The sequence below is a fragment of the Podarcis pityusensis genome (genome assembly GCF_964106645.2).
Source record: "Podarcis pityusensis genome assembly, chromosome: 5".
Taxonomy (NCBI): domain Eukaryota; kingdom Metazoa; phylum Chordata; class Lepidosauria; order Squamata; family Lacertidae; genus Podarcis; species Podarcis pityusensis.
In genome coordinates, this window is record NC_138032.1 from 75,055,644 (window position 1) to 75,079,375 (window position 23,732).

The 23,732-nt window shown below is 41.8% G+C and overlaps 2 protein-coding genes across 11 annotated transcripts in view; both read left to right on the forward strand.

The window, feature by feature from the left end:
* Positions 1-1,842: 1,842 nt before the first annotated feature.
* SLC16A9 (solute carrier family 16 member 9) lies at positions 1,843-22,025 on the forward strand. Of its 10 annotated transcripts, none has more exons than XM_081005016.1 (10): positions 1,843-3,170; positions 4,516-4,590; positions 5,272-5,353; positions 5,847-5,951; positions 9,583-9,646; positions 10,618-10,846; positions 17,124-17,267; positions 17,727-17,822; positions 19,456-20,367; positions 20,855-22,025. In XM_081005016.1, exons 6-10 carry the CDS (start codon positions 10,651-10,653, stop codon positions 21,037-21,039), a joined length of 1,533 nt encoding a protein of 510 aa, XP_080861142.1. In that variant the 5' UTR covers positions 1,843-3,170; positions 4,516-4,590; positions 5,272-5,353; positions 5,847-5,951; positions 9,583-9,646; positions 10,618-10,650; the 3' UTR covers positions 21,040-22,025. The 10 variants fall into 10 exon arrangements, with proteins under 10 accessions (XP_080861142.1, XP_080861141.1, XP_080861139.1 ...); XM_081005015.1 differs by lacking the exon at positions 1,843-3,170 and adding an exon at positions 3,200-3,217; XM_081005013.1 differs by lacking the exon at positions 1,843-3,170 and adding an exon at positions 3,427-4,030.
* A 153-nt stretch (positions 22,026-22,178) lies between these two features.
* Positions 22,179-23,732, forward strand: part of LOC308476910 (protein FAM13A-like) — a 51,438-nt gene continuing 49,884 nt past the window's right edge. The window contains exon 1 of the mRNA XM_081005092.1: positions 22,179-22,382. The gene's annotated coding sequence lies outside the window, so the exon portion shown is untranslated. The remainder of the gene's footprint in view (positions 22,383-23,732) is intronic.

Sequence of the window (23,732 nt, forward strand, 5' to 3'; positions counted from 1 at the left end):
CCCTTCATTTTTGGAGGGGAAAAAGTGCGTCCTACGGAGCGAAAAATACGGTACATGACACCTTGCCCTAAAGAAGAATCCTAATACAGTGGTACCTCAGGTTACATACGCTTCAGGTTACAGACTCTGCTAACCCAGAAATAGTGCTTCAGGTTAAGAACTTTGCTTCAGGATGAGAACAGAAATCGTGCTCCGGTGGCGCGGCGGCAGCGGGAGGCCCCATTAGCTAAAGTGGTGCTTCAGGTTAAGAACAGTTTCAGGTTAAGAACAGACCTCCGGAACGAATTAAGTACTTAGCCTGAGATACCACTGTAAACTGTAGTTTGTTAAGGATGGAAATGGTAGCTCTGTGAAGGGTGGCGGTAGAAGAGGAGAATGAAGACCCATGATAAAGTACGCAATTTCGAGAGAATCATTCAGTCTGGACTCTGTCCCCCCAGGTTCACTCTCTGCCCTCAGTCTTGGCTGCTCCATAGAATCATACAATTGTAGAGTTGGATGGAAGCTCAAGGGTCATCTAGTCCAACAGCCTGCAATCTCAGCTAAAGGATCCATGACAGGTGGCCATCCAGCCTCTGTTTAAAAACCTCCAAGGAAGGAGAGTCCACAACCTCCTCAGGGAGACCATTCCACTGTCAAACAGCTCTTACTGTCAGAAGTCCCCCCCCCCCCCACCGTATGTTTAGTTGGAATCTCCTTTCTTGTAACTTGAAGCCGTTGGTTTGAGTCTCCAGAGCAGGAGAAAACAAGCCTGTTCCACTTTCAGTTCAGCTGTTCAGGTGCCAGTCTGAGCCTTGAAAAGCACATAGAGCTGAGAGAGGAAGTGGGGGAAATTGCTGCTCCTTTCACTTCCTACTGCAGCTCCATTTACTCTTCAAGCAGGGGGCAGGGTGGGGAGGTGATCACCCTTGCCACTCTATGACTCAGGGGACAGTGAGTGGGAAGTGAGATGCAAAAGATTAATGGGTACCAAGGGAGGTCCTCATGGAAACCATTGTGCCCACATTGATGACCTCTGAAGTATATCATGCTTTGTTCCAGGAGTACTAAAGTGTGCTTACTTTAACTACAAACATGGCATGATTCTGGCCAAGCCAAGCCTTTATAAGGCTAATTGGTTTCAGCATGTGATAACATTTTTAAAAAAAGTATACCCACCTTTCCTTATAAAAGGTAAACATGACTTGTATGCCAGAATCAAGCAGTAATGCAACAGAGCAGCAGATCAAGAGATAACAGATAAGACCAGCAATAACATTTAATTAAAAACCCATGTTTTTAATTTTAAAACCCTCCCAATACACTGTTGTACTCAGCATGATAAGGTTAAGCCAATCCTTTCTAAACAGGAAGGTTTAAACACCATGACTAATGCTCTTCCTCACGAGTTTCAACACCTGGGTGAGCAACAGAAAAGGTCCTCTCCCTTTTTTTCCATCAAACACAAGTTTGGAACTTAGTTGACTACCTTAATCTGCAGGCAGCCTCAGGTCATAAGAAGCATGTGCTTAAGGCTACAATCCTATACACACTTTTATTTTATTTTTTACAAGTAAACAGTGAACACTCTCAGGATCGTTAACAATAAAATTTAAACCCATAAAGATTAAACAAGCCAAACAGAATAAAACAACCGCAGTGTAAATCTAACTAAACAAAACCAACTGCAGCAAAGCATTAATACAGTAAATTGAAAGCCTTATGATTAATATGCCTGATGAAATAAAGATGTGCTGACCTGGTGCCAGGTGAGTCTTATCAGTGGGAAGGGAGGAACAACATCACAGGAGGAGTGTTTCCACTATTGCCAGGAGGTATAATCTGGTTGATGCGATCATGTTATATTTATAGTACTGAAATGCTGTCTTTGTGTATGGTTGCTATTATGTTGCACTGTAATGAAATTGGTTGATGTGGGAACGTGTTTTAGTTGGCTTGCAAGGAGCCTTCAGCTCACCACCTTTTGCAGGGAGACATGTGGAGGTGAAGGGCTGCTTTTGTGGTATGAACACGTGGGGGCCCTGCATTGTTATGTCATCTCAAGCAGCAGCAGGGGCCCCTCCAAGGTTAAGGTTGTGTTTTGTGCTCAAGGGCACAGCCCAGGCCCTTCCCCAAGAGCACTCCTTCCTCTTGTCCACAAAGGCAAAATTCCCCGGGGCGCACACACTAATGAAATGTGGTGCACTCCTATTGCTGCCTTGAGAAGTGGTGCATGCACAACATTAGTCACAATCCATGTCTACCCCGTATCTACTCTTTTGTTCCTTATGAAATACTGTGTCCCCCAAAACAACTTTGATCCAAATTGAGAAACAGAATGACCTAGCAGCACTTTAAGCTAATGTGTACATAGCAATAAATGCAAGCTTAAATGTTAGGAAACCTGGTCTTTACTGCCCTAATCGCCCACTTCAGTAACTACTGTATCTTAGAAAATGATGTGAACAGAAAAGTGTCTGGGAAATTCCCTCATATCCAGGCTTTTGTATGTTCCTGGTATTAGAAGGAATGGTAAGAGGGAAAATACCTAACCCTGCTTTGCTTAAATATGGAGGAAGGAAATACAGTAGTTATCTTGCTTTTATCTATTTTAGGGGTTCTTATATACCATGTGTGATCCTTTAATCCTTTGCCAAGTCCTCTTATTTCCTGGTGTACGAACAATGGAGTGATCCAGGGTGTGTAGCTCATCCAACGAACTTTTATTGCCCCACTTTTAACGATACACGAAGTTAACAGGGATATTTCGCTGGAATGCAAGAGACTTGAGAAGCACCTCTATGGCCTCTTTCTGCATGCGAGGAGCAGAAAGGTATAGGTTTGAGTCTGGGATGCGAGATTAGGCAGCTTTAGGAAGCTTGGAGTGAAGTGTGTGCACGGTGCCAAACGCAGAACATAAAAGCAAGCGTATAGAAATGCTGCAATGTCTTGCCTTGACAATTGTTTTTGCAAAGCCAGCACTCTTCAGCCGCTATACCTCCATTGTGTCAGAGAAAGCTGCTCCCAGATTAAAGGACAAAGCAGATAACTCTCTTTGTGTGTGTTTTAAACCAAGGCAACTCACTCTGCTCCACCTAGCATTAGAAGCATCAGCATAAAGAGATTCACCCCAAACTTGACCCGCGCAAAAGAAAGCCAACCGAAGAAAAATCAAGCCTGTCGTTACCAAGGTGTGTGCAAGGCTTTGAGGTGGAGACGTGCGCCGAAGTTCTTCGAGGTGCTTAAGAAAACGCGTAACCTTTTTTTCCCCGACGGGGAGTTTTTAAAAAGTGACTTTTTCGGTTCGGGTCTCCGCCCGTGAACGCTTGAAAAGGCACTGGCTGCTGCCTATGTCTGTGTGTGTTGGCTTCACCCCTCGCTGACCCCGCGGAGCGCGACGGAGAAGCCGCGGGGGACGCAGGGAGGGAGATGGGCGAGGGGGGCTTCCCGCCACCACCTCCTCCTCCCGGGGGCAGGAAGACCGCCGACTTCGGCACCCAGCAGCAGCCTCCGCTTTGACGGCGGCATTTCCCGCCTCACTGCCTCGAAAAGGCGCCGCCTGCTGCCCATCCCCGCCCCTCTCTCTTCTTGCAGGCCAGCCAGAGGTTTATGGGGACAGACGGAGGCGCCTCAGCCGCCTTCTCTCTCTCTTCGGCGGCGGCTGCAGCCCGAGCCTCTGCAGCGCCGCCTTTTTCCTCAGCAGAAAGGAAAACACACACAACACGCACACGCCCCACACGCTCGCTTAGTTGCAACCGGTTTGTACCGGCCGCCGGCTCTGGCTGCCTCCACACGGCAGCGCCTCCCCGCCGGAGGATGAAAGGAGCCCGGGAGGGCGGCGGGGGAGAAAGAGAGCTCGGCGCTGGAAGGCGGCCCGCGCGCCCACCGGCCGGCCGGCTAGCTGCCTCCCTCTCTCCCTCCAGCAGCCTCTCTCGGCCTGAGGGCGCAAATAAACAGAGGGCCGCCCCCCGCCCTGGGGGTGGGTGGGATCCCTGTCGCCGCAGAGCGAGCCTTCCTTGCTTGCCACCCCCCCCCCCCGGGACGGCGGCAGGTAAATAGAGGGGTGGGTGGGGCGACAGAGGGAGAACCCCGTGGGAATATTTGGGGGGCTGGGGTTGCTGTGTCACGCTGGGGGCTGGAGCGGGAGGGGCAGCAACTTTAGCAGCAGCAAGGAGGTGGAGGGAATTAAAATATTTAAAAAAGACTGCCTGGACTAGGGATGTGGTGCAAAGGGGAGCCAGCCCGGAGACTGCAGCAGTGTCGTGGGCTGCAGACGCGAGGAGGTTTCTGCAAGCCCTGTATGAGCCGCTTGCTGTGCTTTTTAAGCGAGCAAGTCGCCCCCCGCCCCAAAACAACGAGCAAGCGCAGGTCGCCGCCAAGAGAGCACATAGCTTTTGCTCAGGTTGCTTCTGCAGGTTGCAGATCTTCTCCCCGTGTACTCTCTCTCTCCCCCCCCCCCCTGGACGTAGTGGGATTCGCTGCTGAGCAAGCATGCCTTGGACTATGATGTTAATTAACTTCTTCTCTTTTTTGCAGTAATGCTATGGCAGGGCAGCGAAAGCTTAATTTCCTGGTTGTCTGCACCGGGGGATTCTAGCCAGCTTTCGTGAGGTTAACTTGCTGATATTTGTCCTTTCTTAGGCTTTTCTCTCCCCCCCCCCCCCGTACGGAGCTTAATACTAAAAACTCATGCAGGCTGTTTCAGCTTGTTATCCCGTAAACCTCCCATGTGCATTGATGGCCATTGTATAAACAAGCAGGAATAGAAGACGCAGGGTTCTTAAAATTCCTCAAGTTTTGGTTAGAACTGCATGTTGTGGACAATTAGCGTACTATTCCCAAGTTAATTTTGCCCCTGCACACTGTACCCGCTGTCATCTGGAAGAAGCATGCTTGTTTTATGTTATGTGAACGCAAGGTGTTTCCTGTGGTTAATGAGCTACAACTGTCAAAGGTGGTTGTCCCACCAGTGACACATAAGCAAAAAAGCTGCATATGTTCTGGGAGAAGGAAATGTTTACACTGCTAAATAGGCTACTTTTGGAGTTTGGGTCTCAGGCTGGTGCTAAGGAGTCCCATTGATGGTTTAACCAACTTTAAATATAATTTCGACAGAACACTTAATACATTACTGCCATGTTATCTTATTTGCCCTTGCAAGACTCTTGCTCTTTTTACTGATGGAAGACCTAAGAGGTAGTTCCCCTTCAGTCATCTGCTGAGTGCCAGGATTTGAATCCAGAGTGCAGAGTCCAAATTTCTTTCCAATAAATTCCTTTTCTTTGGTCATAGTTCCAAGATAAGCTGCAAGCTCATCCCTTAAATGAGAACGTCACAGTGCCTTAAGGACAACAAGGTGTTCCTTTATTTAAAGGTACTTTAATTTCCATATAGGTTTATCGTGTCCCCTCTTTTTAAAATTTCATTCTGGAAACTTAATTAAGTGTATTGTTAACATTCAAGCATGAGGATATCACTGTGTTGAAGCCTATCCTCAGCTTGCCTCAAGATACCCTGAGAGTTAAAGGGTATAAATGTGTTGAGGCTGAAGTGCATGTTGTCTTATGACGGCCTGGAGTTCAGTGTGTGTCTCTGGAAGTTAAGATTATTTTGAAGCTTCATTTTATAAAGCCACTTGTATGTCTGGGGAGGTTTTTCTACTTCACAACTTAGTGTTAAAATACTAGAACTGGTCCCCCCCTCCATTAAAAATAACCCCTCCCATGTTGCTTATTGGTTTGCCCCCTGATGGCACACCAGTATTCTTGAAGGCTGTCTTTCATTAGACGATGATTTTGGTGTTTTTTTTTGTCAGCTGTGGACTAAGTAAGGAGACAGTCTTCCTGTTTATGTTTTTTTGTTGTCAGTTGTGGATTAAGTAAGAAGGAAGGATTGGAAACATCAGGAAGCAGATATGCCAGATACTTAAGGCTGCATTGCTAAAGTTAGCTGACTTGCTGTGACCGCTTCTGGTAAGTTAAACCCTTTTCTTTAATTATCCTTGCATTTCCCACATTTTCCTCTGCTTGTGTGCCACCCTTTCTCCAAGATGCTCAGGGTAGGATATGCAGGATTATATAATTTTATCCTCCCAACAACGCGCGCGCTCTCTCTCTCTGTGTGTGTGTGTGTGTGTGTGTGTGAGAGAGAGAGAGAGATGGATGGATGGGTGGATATCCAGTGAGTTTCATGACCAAGTGGATCTTTGAACCCAGTTTTCATGTGTACTTGACTAAAACTCTATCCTATAACAAGGCAGAAATTCAGCTACAACCAACTAGTGGTTCGCAGAATTCTTACAAGGAATGTTGGACTATGTGAACCTTGGGTCTCCTCCAACAAAACACTTCTTACGTTAAGCAAGAATGCATGTTCAGGATCACCTAGTGCAGATTAGTTGTGCTTTAACTGTTCAGAGGTCTTGATTATTCAGTTCTGCTGTGCAAATTGAAAGCACTTTAGTGGGCCATGGGGAATCTACTTTAAAAACCAAACAGTAGACCAAGAAACACTATAGTTGGTAACTCCTGCACAATATTATATTGGTTGTCATTGTCTTTTTTCAGTCTGTGTGCATGGTGAGCTGTATAGCATTGCCTTGATCTGACTTCTAGATAAAATAAGACTGCTTCCCTCAGTTAACCATTGTTACCTAAACAAACACAACTAAATCAATGCAAACATTTAGTGGTTATTTTCTAAAGGTATTTTCTGCTGTTTAATGTCGGGTGTCATGAAAGCTCAGTACAACCTCCCCTCAGTCTTATTAGTGCAATTCCGTGTAGCATTGCATTATTTCTATGCTACTGTTTATCAATTTGACAGTTTTTTGGGGGGGGAAAGACACTTGGCAAAAACTTATTGTGAGTGAATAGAAATGTCTGAAAACAGGAACAATAATCCTTGTGCTCTGCTTCTCTGCACAAAGTGTTGAAGTGGAAATAATTAGTTTCTGTTTAACCAAGAGCGTGATAGGATTGTAGGCTATTGAGAACAGTGCTTTCTAGAGTGTTGGGCAAGAGATGTTAAATTTGTTAACCACAAACGGAAAACAGATTTTATCTGGAAACCAGGTAACGTAAAGGAAGTTCACTTATTAGTGATCTCTGAGAATGTGTATTGTTTGTCATAAACAGTTCTGAAGTGGTTTGGGGATACTGTGAGGTAATAAATAGTTTAGATCTGTGTATCACTTAAGAGGAAGTTTGCCGTATGGGGAAGGCGTAGGAGAACAACCCTATAAAACCCTGCATCCCTTCTTTAAAATAAGAACCTAGTTGCAAGGACTTACTGAAATGGACACGAGACTCTGAAAGGAGCCGACATGGATTGTGGCATGTAAGATTACAGCTTTCAGATGTTAGACTTTGTAACTAAGATGTCAGCAGGCAGCTTGATTCAAGAAGCCATTGGAAATGCTTCTTGCTATTTAGCAATCCAGTGATGTGCTTTTTATTTATTTAAACTGTAAGCTCATTTCCTCCTCCTGGAGCCATGAAATGTGAATTGGGAATACATTTTTATTTTATGAAATCTAGCCTTTGGTAGGTAGACAAGGGCCCTAATCCAGTGAGTGTGAATGTTTTAAGTTGCACTGAAACTAATGACACAAGTTAGTCACAGCTATCTGGTATCCAACACTTTCACTGGGACTTACCTGAGTAAGTTCCTTTAATCATTAGGACTTACTTCCTGATGGGATAGGTAGAATCAAGTTGCATGCCAAAACTTAACTTTAGTAGAAACAGGGCCAAGTATAGAGGAGTTAAATATTTTGTTTACAGTTTTCTGATTACCAAAGAAATAAGACAACTGAATGAAAGCTTTAAAAGAGAACAGAGAAATCCATGGAAATTGATGGATATGACTAATGTGAGTCCATTAATTTCAGTGTGCCTACTGTGACTAGAAATTAACTGGATGCAACCCTATTTTTTCAGTAGCAATGGTTAGAAATATTGAATGGTCAGCAATTGCGAAGGCAATGATGCTATGAGTAAAATGCCACCAATGACTAACATAAGATTTTCAAATGTCATAATATTAACTTTTGGTCATTCGTATTTTAGTAACAATGAACTCTTGTACACTTCTCAAGTCTGGTATGAGGTTCTTTTGATACTTAGCCTTCTACCCTCTTAGCCCCACTGCATACCAGTACAAATGTAAACATTGGTACAGATCATGGCACCTTACACCTGTGGTCTCTTGGACTACTGCAATGTGCTCTATGTGGGGCTACCTTTCAAGGTGACCCGGAAACTACAACTAATCCAGAATGCGGCAGCTAGACTGGTGAGTGGGAGCGGCTGCCGAGACCACATAACACCGGTCTTGAAAGACCTACATTGGCTCCCAGTACGTTTTCGAGCACAATTCAAAGTGTTGGTGCTGACCTTTAAAGCCCTAAATGGCCTCTGTTCAGTATACCTGAAAGAGTGTCTCCACCCCCATCGTTCTACCCGGACATGGAGGTCCAGCGCCGAGGGCCTTCTGGCGGTTCCCTCACTGCGAGAAGCCAAGTTACTGGGAACCAGGCAGAGGGCCTTCTCGGTAGTGGCACCCGCCCTGTGGAACACCCTCCCACCAGATGTCAAAGAGAACAATAACTACCAGGCTTTTAGAAGACATCTGAAGACAGCCCTGTTTAGGGAAGCTTTTTATGTTTGGACTACTGTATTTTAGTATTTTGTTGGAAGCCACCCAGCGTGGCTGGGGAAACCCAGCCAGATGGACAGGGTATAAATAATAAATTATTATTATTATTATTATTATTATTATTTATGTAGGTTGGCAGACCTCAAGCAACTTTTCGTGGGGATGCTTCATGCCCCCAACCCCATGCATCAAGCTGTTTTTGGATGGGATATTTGTTTTTTGGGGGAGCTGCTATATTTGCTTGTTTATTTTGTTTGCAAAGAGAAGTATAAAAACAACCCCTACTTCTCATAAAATAGCTAAGATAGTATGGTGGCTAAAAGTGTGATCTGGGAAGATCCAGTCTTGCCTGTTACAGCTACAGACTAACTTGAAAGGGTTCAGGCAACTTACTGTTTCCTTAGTCTCAGCAACCCAGACTGCAATATGGGGTTATACTGGCCTTTTTTACAATTGGAAGGGTTCTTGAGATAGGTGTACATGAAGTGAACATGTGGGATCCATTACATAAATGTTGTTTGTTGGTCATAATTATGTAATACTCAGTTCCAAACATTGGGTTTAAAGGTCAATATCTATCTTATCTATAGGGGGGATTGATTATACATTAAGGACAAGTCATTGCCAGGCAATAAATAAAATCAACCGTCACCTTAGAGTTCTGTAAATCATTATAAAATATTGCAAGTTTCAAAGCTTACTTGCATTGACCTCCTTTTTACTTTCCTTCGGTCCAAGGCTGCTGTCAAGAGCTTGAGTGATGGTAGGAGTTGGGCCATGATTTTTCTTTCTGTCTGCTTGTTCCAGAGAATATGATCTTTTGAAGTTGGTATGAAAGTGTATAAAAATCAACCTCATACCAGAATTTCCTATTTCCATGTTCATTTCCTCTACTTGGTACAGTAAGAGTTGCTTCGGTTTCATGAACCTGATATTTCTCTGCAGGTTGAATTGCCAAATACACCAAAAACAACATGTTCTAGAAGACTGAATGACAAGATTCTAGTCTGTAAGTAATATACTTTCCCCTTTTAATAAGTACTTTGCAACTTTGTAATATTTATATGGAAAACCTCCTTCCTTCCTTCCTTCCTTCCTTCCTTCCTTCCTTCCTTCCTTCCTTCCTGGGTTTTCTTTTAACTTGAAATTCGTGATGCAATTGATATTTCTATGTCCTTCCCATTGTAATTCTAACTATCCTTTCTTTTACAAAAAATAATCATTATTTGTAATACTTATTTTGCATCCTCATGCTTTTTGACATTTGGATATACTGTATTCAGTTTCTGTAGAAACAAAGATTATGCTAAATCCTCTGCCTTGGGAACCAAAACCTGATTGTTTTCTTGTTAATTACTTTATATTACACAACATGGCTTCAACTATCTTTGGGAATTCAGATTGTGTTCACATGAGGCTTCCGTGTCATCCTATACATGGTACATAGTCTCAGAATAGTCGACCCTATCTGGCTATTGTGGCATCCTTGTGCCTTCAAAGCAAGCAAACATGTTCCTTTCTGCCTCCTTGGAAAACAAACATTTCTCCAAACTGGTTCCACAATGTGAGGCCAGCAGCAAGTTGCAAGTGCTCTTAATGGGAGCTTCTGACCAGTCATGATGTTGAGGTCAGTTATTAAAACACCATTGACAAATATTTCATTCAATAAAGCTGAAGTAGCTCCCAGGTCATTGTTATATCAATTCTAAGACCATAGTATCTAGTCCTAGGCAATCTGAACACCACCTGTTAGCAGGATGAGACTTCCAGGTTTTTTAAGACACTTGGGGTATGTTGCAAACTTTCAGATATTTGTATATTTACAACGAGCTCTTCATGGAGTTTAGGCAACTGGGTCAACTAAGAGCCAGTTCACATAGTATGTATTTCCCAGAGGAAGAATCTGTCTCCAGTTCCCTTGGTGCTCTGTGTTCCTTCTTATCAACTCTGTTTTCTATTTCTTTGCATTCTTTTATATAGAGCTGCTTCTGACCCTTGAATTTATCCTGGAAAATGGTGTTCCAGAAGTCACCAGATGGTGGATGGGGCTGGATGATTGTACTGGTGTCCTTCTTTACCCAGTTCTTGTGCTATGGATCTCCATTAGCTGTTGGAGTTCTCTATCTAGAATGGCTGGATCTATTTGGAGAAGGAAAAGGAAAGACTGCATGGGTTGGCTCCCTTGCAAGTGGAGTTGGACTACTTGCAAGTAAGTCTTTTAGATAAAGCATACGATTTAAAATGCAGTGTTTACTTATTAAATGCTTTTAAAATGCATATACGTTATCTTTAAATTTCTGGCCTGAAAGAAATGAATTATTTTAAGAATAGTTCCTTACATATATTAGAATAAGAATATAAAGAAAGAAAATGTCATTTGACTGTCGTCAAGTTGAAAACATGCAACTTTTGAGAAATTGCAAATAACTAAAGTAAATTGGCGTGATGGCTTGGAGTAAGGATTGACCTCTAATGAAAATTAGGTAAACATATTCTCTTTCCTGATAACATGCTCTGGATTGTGTGGTTTTACCCAGAAGCTAGTCCCCAGCACTGAATTCAATTGAATTTATTCATAGTAATTGTTCTTAAGATTGCAAGCTTAGCAGACAGTAGGAAAGCCAATGTAGATGTTGCTGAAGCCAGTTTGTGTGAGCAGTGTAATAATATTTGACGTAGGAAGATGGAAGATTGCAGCAGCTATTTTCAGGGCTAGAAAACCTGAAATATGCAATTTTTCAAATAATAGAAATAGCTACTGCAGCCTTATACACTTATCTGCTTCAGGTGTTAGTTGAAACATGAAACAAGAAATAGAAAACCTTCAGAAGTGAAACATCTGCACCAGCTTTTAATCCAAATAGAAAGTCCAGTTTTGTAAGCTCACCACAACCCGAAGGAGCTATGTTTATTTTGGAAATAGTTCAAATGGTGGGTGCCATCCAGAGAATGTTGGGCATATGTCTGATCTTCTGAAATGATTTTTCAGTGTTTGTGGTATTTTTTAAATACTGCACAATTCAGTGGAGGGACAAGGTGCTGTGAAAAGTGAAAATTTCTTACCCTGGTCACTGAAAGGTTCAGTAAGGAAGCAGACACTGTTTTCAACCTGCAGAGCTTTCTCTTGAATTATTTTTTTAAGCAAAAAACTTGAATTTGTAATATGATAATTGTAAGCTGTAAGCTGGACTCTAATCCTTTGAGCTCTCAAAGTCATGCTGTGAAACTAATTTTCTTAAATGTAAGAAGTTGATGAACCAGCTTTTATACAATTCCACATGATATCTTCGCACATAACAGTGAGTGTTGTAACTTAGAAAGACCCACTATTTATTGGGCATCTCAATTTAAACTGTGGTTTCCAGTTGTAGTTTTGAGGCAAGCTGCTTGGCTTACACAGGCAGAGCTTTCCTAATTGTGTGTCGTGACACGTTAGTGTGTCGGCTGCAGTGTGTTGGTGTGTCGTGCAAATCTCCCCACGTTCTTCCCAGGGCTGGAAGGGGTTTAGTTTAACCTCCAGTTTGCTAGTAAAACTGAATTACAAAATGATGCATGTCTAAAAAGTGTGTCACCAACATGAAAGTTTGGGAAACTCTGGTGTAAAGCGTTGATTTGGATGTCGTGGCAAGGTGAATAAAATATGTACCTTCTGCAAACCACACAGGCTTTAAAAACTGTTCTTGGTCTTTATAGTAGACTGGGACAGCATGGCTGGCAGGGACCAAATTTGTTGCAGAACGTCCCACACAACCGTATCCCTCTCTTCCACAGTACGATCTCCAGTTTAATACTGGGATTTAGTGTTTGCCTTTATATCCTGTCTTTCCTCAAAAGAGCTCAAGGTGGTACATGGAGTTCTGTCCTGTCCTCTTTCATCCTCACTACAGCTCTGCGAGGTAGATGAGAAAGAGAGTAACCGGCCTAAGGACTCCATGGCTAAATAAGGCTTTGAAACTGTGTCTCCCCAGTCCTAGCTTGGTACTCTGTATCACCAACACCACATCACTCTGCCTCTCAGGGATTCAATCTAAGACAGGATTTTGCCCATAAAATATGATTTTAAAGATTATTTTTTTATGTGGTGATGAAGTTTGGATCAAAATATTTATCACCAGTGCTTATGAAGAAAAACGCATTGCCCTTGAAAAGTGATTTGCTGGATTTCAAGGAGTGGGTCATAAGGACATCATATTTAAGCTTTAGAAATGGCATTGCCAGCTGCAGGAGGGAAGGCTATCCTGTTTCCCTCTCCATGGCAACCAAGGCTCTTTGGAGGTGCCTCATCAACCAAAGCAAGGAAGATGTATAGCAAAACATCCAGCCTAATTTCCCAAGTCGTAAACTCTCGTAACACCCCTGCTAGTGGGGGGGGGGGGGTAATCCCACTTGATTTCTTTTTTTACAGTACAGTGAGTTTTAGGCAGGGGTCAGCAACCTTTTAAAGCTGTGGGCCGGTCCACCGTCCCTCAGACCATGTGGTAGGTTGGACTATATTTTGGAAAAAATATATGAAAGAATTCCTATGCCCCACAAATAACCCAGAGATGCATTTTAAATAAAAGCACACATTCTACTCATGTAAAAACATGCTGGTTCCTGGACTGTCCACGGGCCGGATTCAGAAGGCTATTGGGCTGCATCTGGCCTCCGGGCCTTAGGTTGCCTACCCCTGGTTTTAGGTAATTCTTAGTGAAATAGAGCCTCATTTATTGAATGCTACCTGTACTCTTCTAAATGTTAGATGTGCAAGGGATAACTAATTTGGATAACCAAGAGCTGGTTACTGATATTTCTTCTTTTTCTGTCATTATCTATAGCTGTAGACAATAAATGTACTGGGTTTGTGTAAGTGAACATTTATTATTTTAAATATTATGGGGTGAAAACACTCAAAATTTTGCAAGTCCTTCATGTTTATTTTCCCCCATTGATTTAAATGGTACTAAAGTGTGCCTAATTTAGTTTGGATCCAGCCCATTCTGTTTATTTTTTAAAAGCAAATGCAGTTTTCTCTCTTCCTTGGCCTATGTGCTGTGTTATCACTGTTTATATACCTATAATTATTATCTATATTTTAGATGTAATGCTCATGAACATTCAAATGAAAGCATGAAGCTTTTGCCCTTGAATTGTGACATCTACATTGGTGAGATCTAAATCTACCATCGGTTTCTCCTGTACCTTTAGGGCTTGGTGGCAAATAGTTTTACGGAGTATTACTGGAAGAAATACCAAGAAAAAAGTTTTTACCATTAACCATGGCTTTAATGCCTCCCTAAATATCTGGAAGTTCAACACTTTAACTGTGTGTCTGTTGCCAAAAATGGAGCCCTGTGTTTGGCTCTCATTTCATAAAACTAAATAAAATTTATACCTATGTCCTCAAATTTCCCCATGCCTTCTGCAGCAACCACCAATGAAGGAACAGGGAAGGGAACATAATGACATGGAAATGTCTACCAGACATTGCAGAGGCAGGGGACAGCTGCTGCTAAACCACAGAGCTTCCATCATTGGCAGCAGCTTCTAGTTTAGCATAACTTCTACTTCGGTCCTTAAAAGTGCATATTATCTTGGTTACTATGCCCCATTTCCCCAAGCAAACTAGAAGAGCATATAGCTAGAGATGGCTTATAGTTCCCCTCCATTTGCCAGAATATTGAAGATGCTATGGCAGAGTCAACAGCTGCTAGCATTCTGGTGGTTGCAGCACTATGGAAAGCTCCAAGTGAGCAGCTGTGCTCTGGCAAAAACTGGAGGTGGAGTGGGGTCTTTTGAGTCTATCTGTCCCATTCATCCAGCCCATGGTTCTGCTCTCCTGCTGGAAGAATGCATGTTTTTAAAGGGCCAACTCCCTGTCCAGAAGGAGTGCTTCCTTCTGCATTGACTCCCCAGGTAAAGTGGGCTTATGGGGAAGATGTCTACAAGCATCCTGGTTCAGGTTCTTCAGCCTCCTGACCACCAGGCTCAGGCTCAGCCTGTGAACCCTGCTCTAGTGTTAGAGCAGCCCCAGATTCATCAGGCTCACCCCCCCCCCCGGCCAGAGCTTGAGTGCAGGACGGTAAAGCACTTGTACATTTTGTCTTCTGCATGCAGTACTGTAGGTCCAGGCTTAGGTCTCCTGCCTATGACTGCACGCACTGCCAAGTCAGACATGCTTACCATGCTAACAATGCTCTTTGATACCTTGTCTATTTCTTACTAAATAACTTGCACTAATACAATCCCATTGCTGGTATGTGGTTGCAGTTTGCAACTAACTCACTCATTGTTGTAACAATGTAGCACATCACTTAATTCATGACGGCTCGTTAAGATATAGTGGCAAATTAGTCTATTCTGAAGTCTTCCATAGTACTCCCATTTTTGTGACGTGCTATAAAATTTGCTGTGTAAGTAGACCACTTTAGAGTTAAGCCTTTTTTAAACCAGCTCAGCGAAAAAACTTAATACATTATGCCAGCCTCTTAGCAAGAAATAACTGTTTTCCTGCACATTGCCTGGCACACTGGTAGTTTCTATTGATAGTTTCTGCATTTAGTTTCTTTAAGGGTCCCTATCAGCTTCATTTGAATGAAGAGTTGTGGAAGACTACAGAATCCTGACTTGGAAGCAGGGACCTGTTGTCTTGTACAGTTCCTTGCTGCATCAGTACAACTCTTCTGTTAATACTCTGTTAATATTATCTTCTATTTAAAAGAATATCTAAAAAGAATTTCCAAAAAAGTTGAAGATTTTTGGGGGAAGGTATCTATCTGCCTGGCTATTGTGAGAATAGAGTGCTGGACTAGATGGGTTTTAGGCCTGATTCAGCAGAGCTCTTCTTAGGTTCTTGAGTGATGCTCAAGGTTTACTGAAATAGCAGAAGAATGTTGTAATGATAGAGAGGTTTAGTTTCTGGATTTCTTCTGATACACCATTTTACCTTTGCCATTAGATCAAACATCCACTGGGGTAAGCACTGCCAGCATAGAACTGTGCATCTATTTTGCTTACTTGATCAAGCGAAATCATTAAGAACAACTTTCTCTCCAGTTGAAATCCTAGCCATGCTTGCTTAGAAGCAATTTGATGGAAATTTTTATTCTTATGTTTCCTGTCCCCTTTTTAGGATTACAGCGTTTTGTCTCATCAGTTATGTATGCCGCTGATCAAATAGCATGTCTGCTTCGAAGTCCCTACTTTGAGTCTAGGAATGTAGGAAGTTGCCTTATAAGTCAGAACAATTGGTCCATCTAGTGTCTACACTGACTGACAGCAGCTGTGCATGGCTCTAGGCAGGTGGCTTTCCTAGCCCTAACTTAAGATTCTAGGGATTGAATCTAGGATCTTGGGACCTTTTGCATGTAAAATATGTGTTCTGCAATATCTGGCAAACATCTGGAAAGATTTGTAGGAAAAAATACTGTAGGAAGCTTGCAGGCAATATGTATTTATGTGTCTGCACCAGTTAGTGCTGTTGTATATTCTATATTTTGATTATGTTCTTTTGGGGTTAAACAACTATTTTATTCATCTGAAATGTGAGCTTTGAGGGCTCTTTTAGTAGCCAACCCAGAAGCAGGAGAAGTAATGAAGGACATTGTTGCTAGATAAAACGGATTTGTCAGCAACACACCTTAGAGAGTGGCACAGTGGGAGCTTGTCTCACATAAAGCTGCTCCACTGTAAAACTAGTTGCATACAAAGTTAACAGTTCTTGATCAAACATATTTTCAGGGTGGGTGTCCTGACTGGAGAGAGGGGGGTACCTAGTGAAACCTCAGGATTTCAGGCAGGACTCAGGTAGCAACCTCTTATCATGCACAAAGTCACAAGGCCAGGGGAAAGAGGTTCGGTTTTTCAGAAATTGCCTTGCATAATTTGCATTGTGAATGTTTTGGGGACAGTAATGCATTTCTGCCTGTTTTTATAAGTTTGTGTGTAAGTGTGTAAATATATATATAAGCCCTCATGATCCATGCAGAGGAGATTGAAGTCCAAAGGATATAGGTAAAATCAAGCATATTCTTAAAGAATAAATTTGTGCTTTTTCAAGTGTAGCTGTACAATGCTCTTTGTTATAAAATTGCTTAATTTGTCACCTAGCTCGAGGAAATCCAACAACGGGTATACTAGGTGGAAGCACTAGCCGTGGCACACTGTAGATGGACGGGAGGGACAAGGACTACAGAATTATTTCAAACTAGTTGGGTAGAGATCATGTGGGGAAGCAGATGTTGGTGAAAGAGTAGGTAGCCTCATTGACTCTTGGAGCCATAACTGGACTACCATTTCCTGGTTCAGCCAAGACATAAACAACTGATTGGAAACAGAGAGGTGATCTCAGTTCCCCAAGCGTCATGGATCTTTTAAAAATAGATGCCTTCTTTCATATTGAGAGCAATTCTGCTAAGGGGAGAAATCTCTTTAGCTCTTGCTTATGGAACATTATTTTCTTTTCTGTTCTTTCCTTTTCACAATTCACTCCTCTTGTTCTTAAATAGGTCCTATTTGCAGTTCATGTGTATCTGCTTTTGGAGCAAGACCTGTAACAATCTTCAGTGGCTTTATGGTTGCTGGGGGTTTGATGATGAGCAGCGTTGCACCCAATATCTACTTCCTGTTTTTTTCCTATGGAATTGTTGTTGGTAAGAATCACGAAAGATTATTTTTGAACAACCCCTAAACTAAAAAGGGGGTTGGAGGGGGTTGTGTGTCTCAATTTCAAAATTAAAATGCCAAATCTCCCTTTTATTAGTAGCAGCAAAGAATTATTATTATTATTATTATTATTATTATTATTATTATATTTCTATACCACTTAATATATTAAAAAATCACTAAGCGGCATACAAAAAACTGAAGCAACAGCAGACAACTTAATTCTTGTGCAGTTTTGATGAATTCATAAAAGGCTTATAGGCAGCTGCCTCACAAGCCTTCTTCAGGTGAATGGAGGTTGTGTAGCATTTGGGGGTGCTTTGTCAGTTTCACTTCCAAAATGGCTCTTTCTGTGCTGTTTTAATTTAATGAATCAAAACTGAACCATTAGCAGTGTTAATAACAAGAGTGCCCAATTCTTTGTGATTAATGCTTTGCCTTTTTAGGACTCGGGTGTGGCTTATTGTACACAGCAACAGTAACCATCACATGTCAGTATTTTGAAAAACGCAGAGGCCTTGCACTTGGTCTAATTTCAACAGGTATGGTTTTTATCTCTATTTTGAATTACCTTATACTGGTTTAGGACTTAGTTATGGTTTCATTAGCTGTGATTATTGCATCTTAAGTCTCATAGAAAAGTGAACTGTTTTGAATATCTATAGTTGGTAAGCATTGTATTTGTTCTGAGCAAACTGTGATTAATATGCTTTCCCATCTCTCCAGCATCTCAGCTTCCTAAGTCACAAGCAGGTCCTGCTGGTGCCTCTGCCTTCCAGGGGAAGGGCTTGTCTAAGCAAGCTAAACCATTGGTTCATACATAGGTCATTTGGTGCCATGAGAATGATATCTTTGCATAGGCACTCACTTCTCCCCTTCTTTTCTGTCTTCATGTTCTCCACTTCAGCTACTTTCTTTTAGTGCAAACTCTGGGTTTGTGCTTGCCCTCCAAATCATCTTCATATCTTCATTTGCTCTCCTGGTTTGTAAGGCAATGACGAACAATAATTTTGCTGATTTCAGCATTAACTGGTCAGAAAATCGGCATTATCTTAGACACACCTAATCCCTTTGTACCATGCCTGACAAATAAAAATAAAAAGAATGCAAAACTGTACCAGATTTTATTACTATACTTCTGGCAATTTTTTCACATACCTAATTTGTCTTCAGTTAATTCATGTTTATTATCAGTCAGAGTCAGGTCAGGTCTTATACATCAAACAAAAATGTTCTTAACAGAAATATTTAATTTTAAAGCAGGTAGTGCATGATATATGGTAGCCATGCCTGCATTCTCAAAGAAAGAGGAAACATACCACTCCAAAAAGGGAAGAAAGATTTGCATTTTCTAACGTGTACATGCTAATTTATATGTAGAGATTGAAAATCAGAAATGCTGACTATAATTTAAATAGAAATGAAATGCATCTCATCATAGCAAGGGAGACTGTGCCCAGGGGACCTGTGTGCTTTCTTAGTCTGCTGTCTAGCTCAGGCATCCCCAACCTTCGGCCCTCCAGATGTTTTGGACTACAATTCCCATCATCCCTGACCACTGGTCCTGTTAGCTAGGGATCATGGGAGTTGTAGGTCAAAACATCTGGAGGGCCGCAGGTTGGGGATGCCTGGTTTGGATGTTAACAGTTGATGGGCCACTTCCAAGACCCATATTCTCTTACAAGTCTTTTACCTGTGAACAAAATTTTGAGTCAGACAATCTGCAAAATAGAGAACTGGTACTTGTAGACATATAGCCACCCTAACATGGTTGTTTATTTATTTAAACATATCTGTTCCCTTTACAAAGAAAATTTATCCTCATAGTGATGTCCAATACAATTATCAATAGTTCATCTATTATTTTAACTATTTAACTTTGCCAAGCACACCCACCCTGGTAATTGCAGCCCTTCAGCCATGGCATGACAGCCCACAGAGAAGCTTGATAAATTTCCTGTTTTTGCTTGCCTGCCTGGGAGTTCTCGAGTTCCTGCCAGGCCACAGTATGGGCTGGAGTTCTTTGTTCAGCTTGATGAAGAGGCCTGAACTGTGTTACGAACACAGGATTTATTACCCAGTTTCATAAATCACACGTTCAGTCAGTGGATTGTGTGGAGCACTGAAGTTGTAGGATATTTTATGAACTCATATGTTTCCATTCTCTCCTTTCAGGATCGAGCGTTGGGGTTTTTATATATGCAGCATTACAGAGGGAGCTAATTGAACTGTATGGATTAGATGGGTGTCTGCTTATCGTTGGTGCATTGTCTCTAAATATATTAGCGTGTGGGAGTCTGATGAGACCTTTGCAGTCGTGTGGTTCTGCCTTACCAGAGAAGCCAATCCTCGAGAAGGTTCCAGATCAATACCTCATTTATAATGAAAGAGAAAAGAACGCTTATGAAGAAAATGTACTTGAAAAAGCCAGCAGTGAAGGAAAAGGTGTGAACCAAACATCCTGTGGTGACTGCAAGCAGGAGTCAGCAATAACTAAGAACAATCTATTAACAATAACACCACACGAGAGAGAGACTTACAGACGGAAAGTTGTAGAACGGACCTATTTCTGTAAACAGCTTGCCAAGAAAAAATGGCAGTTATATTTAGACTACTGGGGGGAAACGCTGGGACTTTTTAAAAACAAAGTATTTTCATCACTTTTTATTGCCATCTTCTTCTTTGACATTGGCGGCTTTCCTCCTTCATTGCTCATGGAAGACATTGCAAGAAGTTCCAATATTGGTGAAGATGACACTGTCATTCCTCTCATTTCTGTCATAGGCATCATGACTGCCATTGGGAAACTTGTTCTAGGAATACTGGCCGATTTTGAATGGATTAATACCTTATATCTATATGTCCTGACTTTGATATTGACTTCGGTGGCACTAGTATTGATTCCGTTTGCCCAAAATTACATCACACTGGCAATACTTTCAGGGGTTTTGGGTTTTCTGACAGGCAATTGGTCTATTTTTCCATATGTTACAACAAAGACTGTAGGAATCGAAAAATTAACACATGCATATGGCATACTGATGTTCTTTGCTGGACTTGGAAACAGTCTTGGACCACCAATTGTAGGTAAGGCTGTGTTTTAACAGGCATATATAAGTATTCTGAGGTACTTTACAGCAGTTTGTCTGCTCTCAATTTCTACCTGTTCAGTACTCAATTTCATAACTTCACTCATGTCTCCATGATTCAGCAGCCTGTTTGGCAGAACAGTAACTATAACTATGGTTTGTAGATTCAGACACAATAGCAAACTGCTGCAAATTGTGGTCCCCAAAGCAGCCTCAAACTGTGGCTTAATGTCCTGGTTTGACAGTCCCTTGTAAGCCACAGCTTGGCTAGTCTGATGTGGCACGTGAATGCTGACAATGTGTTGCTTCATTTGCTTGTGCAGAATATTTATTTTACAATTACACTGTTGTTTTCGGGGAAATGCAGCAAGTATACTTCCTTTTACTTTTTAACTGCCTGGCTGCAAGGTAGTAGGTTGCTTGCTTTATCTGTTCTGTAAAAGCTACTTCTGACAGCTTCTCTTTTTGTTGTTGTTGCTTTTCAGGTTGGTTTTATGACTGGACAAAGTCTTACGACATAGCATTCTACTTCAGCGGACTTTGTGTTCTGTTTGGAGGGCTGCTTCTGTTGGTGGCAGCGCTGCCATGTTGGAACACCATGAACGGTAGCAATCAAGCTGAAAAGCCACTTCCAAATATTTACTCCTACAAAGTTGCTTCCAGTGTGTAGGTGACAAGTGCGGAACAGTTGCTCCTCTTTTTATACTGCACAGCAAGAAATTTTTAGTAATTTCCTCACTTATTTATGAGGCTAAAAAACCCCACAAAAACACATTTTTATACTACTTTGAAATGCTTTTAGCCAGCACCTCTTTCCCGGACGGTGCACCCATTGCTGGGTGTGGCAGATGAAGCTCCGTTTTAGCACAAGGGGCCTTTTGCTGTTGCCAGCGGTGCAGGAAACCGTAGGAGTGGATGGGGCTATTGTGCTCATATCCTGCTTGTGGGGTTCCTGTAGGCATCTGATTGACCGCTGTGAGAACAGGATGCTTGATTAAATGGGCTACTGGCGTGATCCAGTAGGTTCTTACGTTCTTCACAATCGGAAAGCCCTGCTTGTGCCTATACAGCTGCATTACAGCCTAAGGGCATTAATGTGTGTTCTTGAGCTCTAATGTACATGTTGAGCTCCTGTTGCAAGGGCTTGTTCACACACAGATCCTTTGTGTATACATGAAAGTGCACAAAGGTATCTGATACGCAGCCAGCAATGTTCTCCTGTGACTTCTTTTTTCTGACACATAGTATATACTACAGTTTCACAAGTTAAATATTTTTCCAATGGAACAAAGTGTATTTTGAACCGACCTCTTGCTTTTGCTTGTCTTTGACAAAAGACGGCACATTGCTTCTCTCTTCAGATAACTATGTAGTGAAAGACCTTTAAGACAATCGGACCATTATCACCATGAATGTAATACGAATTTGAAGTGCTTGCTTCATTGGTAAGGTAAATGCTTTCTGTTATACAATCTCATGTGTTGCCATAAGCAGGATTTGGGTCACATTACTTGTGAAGTGAACAGTATGGCATGAATTGCACTTCTAAATGCCACTGAAGATGCTGCTGTCCAAATATTTCACATTTCACTTCTCCAGAAAATGTGTTAAACCAAAATCTGTGAAACCAAGGAATAAATATAAGTTCTGAAACAACCACATGATTTTGAAATAGTTTCACCCTGTGTCAAAATTCCATTTTAGCAAAACTTGAAGGTTACTTTATTTTTTATTTTTTTTAAAAAACCAACCCAAAACAAAACTATAGGCTCTTAAGTTTCAGGAATTTCACTTTTAAATGATCAGATGTTTTATGGTTGCAATTGACAAGCAATCAGCCAATAGTTTTCCCTATATAGGCTTGATAGAAACAACTGGTGCTGGCATACAGTATCAACTTCTTTGTAGACTGTTTCTGTTTATTGTCATTCAGCTCTTTATGCCAAGCACAACAAAATGGAAAATTTTGCAACATGGGGGGAAAACAACAACCTCAAAGAAGTTTACAAAAAGGTAATACAATTAAATTATTGATAAGAAGAATTGACCACAATAATTTAAGGATTTCCAGAAGTTAAAGTAACAATAAACTAAAAACAGATTAAAACTCACACCATCTTTCTAATTATCTGAGTAGGCTTGTCTAAACAAAAATGTTTTTAGCAGGTGCCAAAAAGAGTACAGTGAAGATGTCTGCCTGGTATAGGCTAGATGTTCCGAAGTGTAGATGCTGCCACACTAAAAGACCGAGTTCTTACAAAGGGGGAAAGGGTTCTTACGTGGCACCCATAACAGTGCTAGTCCACTGACTGAAGTGGTTGAATATGATTTCGTAGTTACACTGCTCCCATGTTTTTACCAGCTTCATACACTAATGGTAACACCCTGAACTTGGCCTAGTAGCAAATTGGCAACCAGTGAAAATATCTGAGGACATGTCTTGTATACCGACAAGGCCTCAACTCTTGTCAGCAATCGTGCTGCAGCACTCTAACTGCAGCTTCTAGATCGAGCACAAGGGAAGCCCCACATAGGGTATTTTTCACATAAAACTTTCCAAAAGACACATTTTCTTATCAATGATAAAATCAAGGGGGAAGAGGATAATTTCTGACTCAGAAACGGTTATGTGATTCAGTTCTTGGTGCATCAGCATCTCAAGTAGTTCAGAGATCCCAGATGGTCCTCCTTTTTTTAAAAAAATTGTTTGCTTTGTCACACAAAAAAGCGAAGTAAAAACTGAGGTGGTCCTCCCTTTATGCAATTTATTCAGTAGAGGGCACCACTCCGCAGAGCAGAGGTTGTAAATACAGGACTGACATACAAGTGTTAAAAGTGGACCATCATAGCATATAAAGTGACATCAGACCAGTGCCGGATTTATGTATAAGCTAAACAAGCTATAGCTTAGGGCCCCACTCTCTTGGGGGGCCCAAAAAATGTAAAGAAAAAAACCTGGATGTACATTTCCAAAATACAAGAGATCATGGTTGCGTCGATCCTCATTTTGCTGCTGCATTGCACTGATCTAAGCAATGACTTGGCATAGCACAAGGGTGCTGAAACTTTTCCAGCCTGAGGATCCTGTTCCTTTCTGATCAACCTTCCAAGGATCACATGCCAGTGGTGAGCAGAAAAGCGAGTGGAGCCATGGATGTAATTTTTGCCTTTGTACAGAAGGCTGGTTTCTACACAAGCACATGCACCCCTTGATATCTTCCATGCAGACAAGCAAGAAGCATTATCAGAGTTAAGGACACATTTGAGGTGTGAATCAGGGCCAGGGAAGATTATGGTTGGGGAGAATCATGAGAGGCCCAGAAGGCCATGTTTTCAAGTACTATGTGCAGAAAGAATTCAGTT

Coding starts and splice junctions, on each gene's coding strand:
- SLC16A9 (XM_081005016.1), top strand. CDS start 10,651: ATGGTGTTCCAGAAGTCACCAGATGGTGGATGGGGCTGGATGATTGTA. Junction 10,847..17,123: donor TGGAGTTGGACTACTTGCAA/GTAAGTCTTTTA, acceptor GTTCTTAAATAG/GTCCTATTTGCAGTTCATGT. Junction 20,368..20,854: donor TCTTGGACCACCAATTGTAG/GTAAGGCTGTGT, acceptor GTTGCTTTTCAG/GTTGGTTTTATGACTGGACA.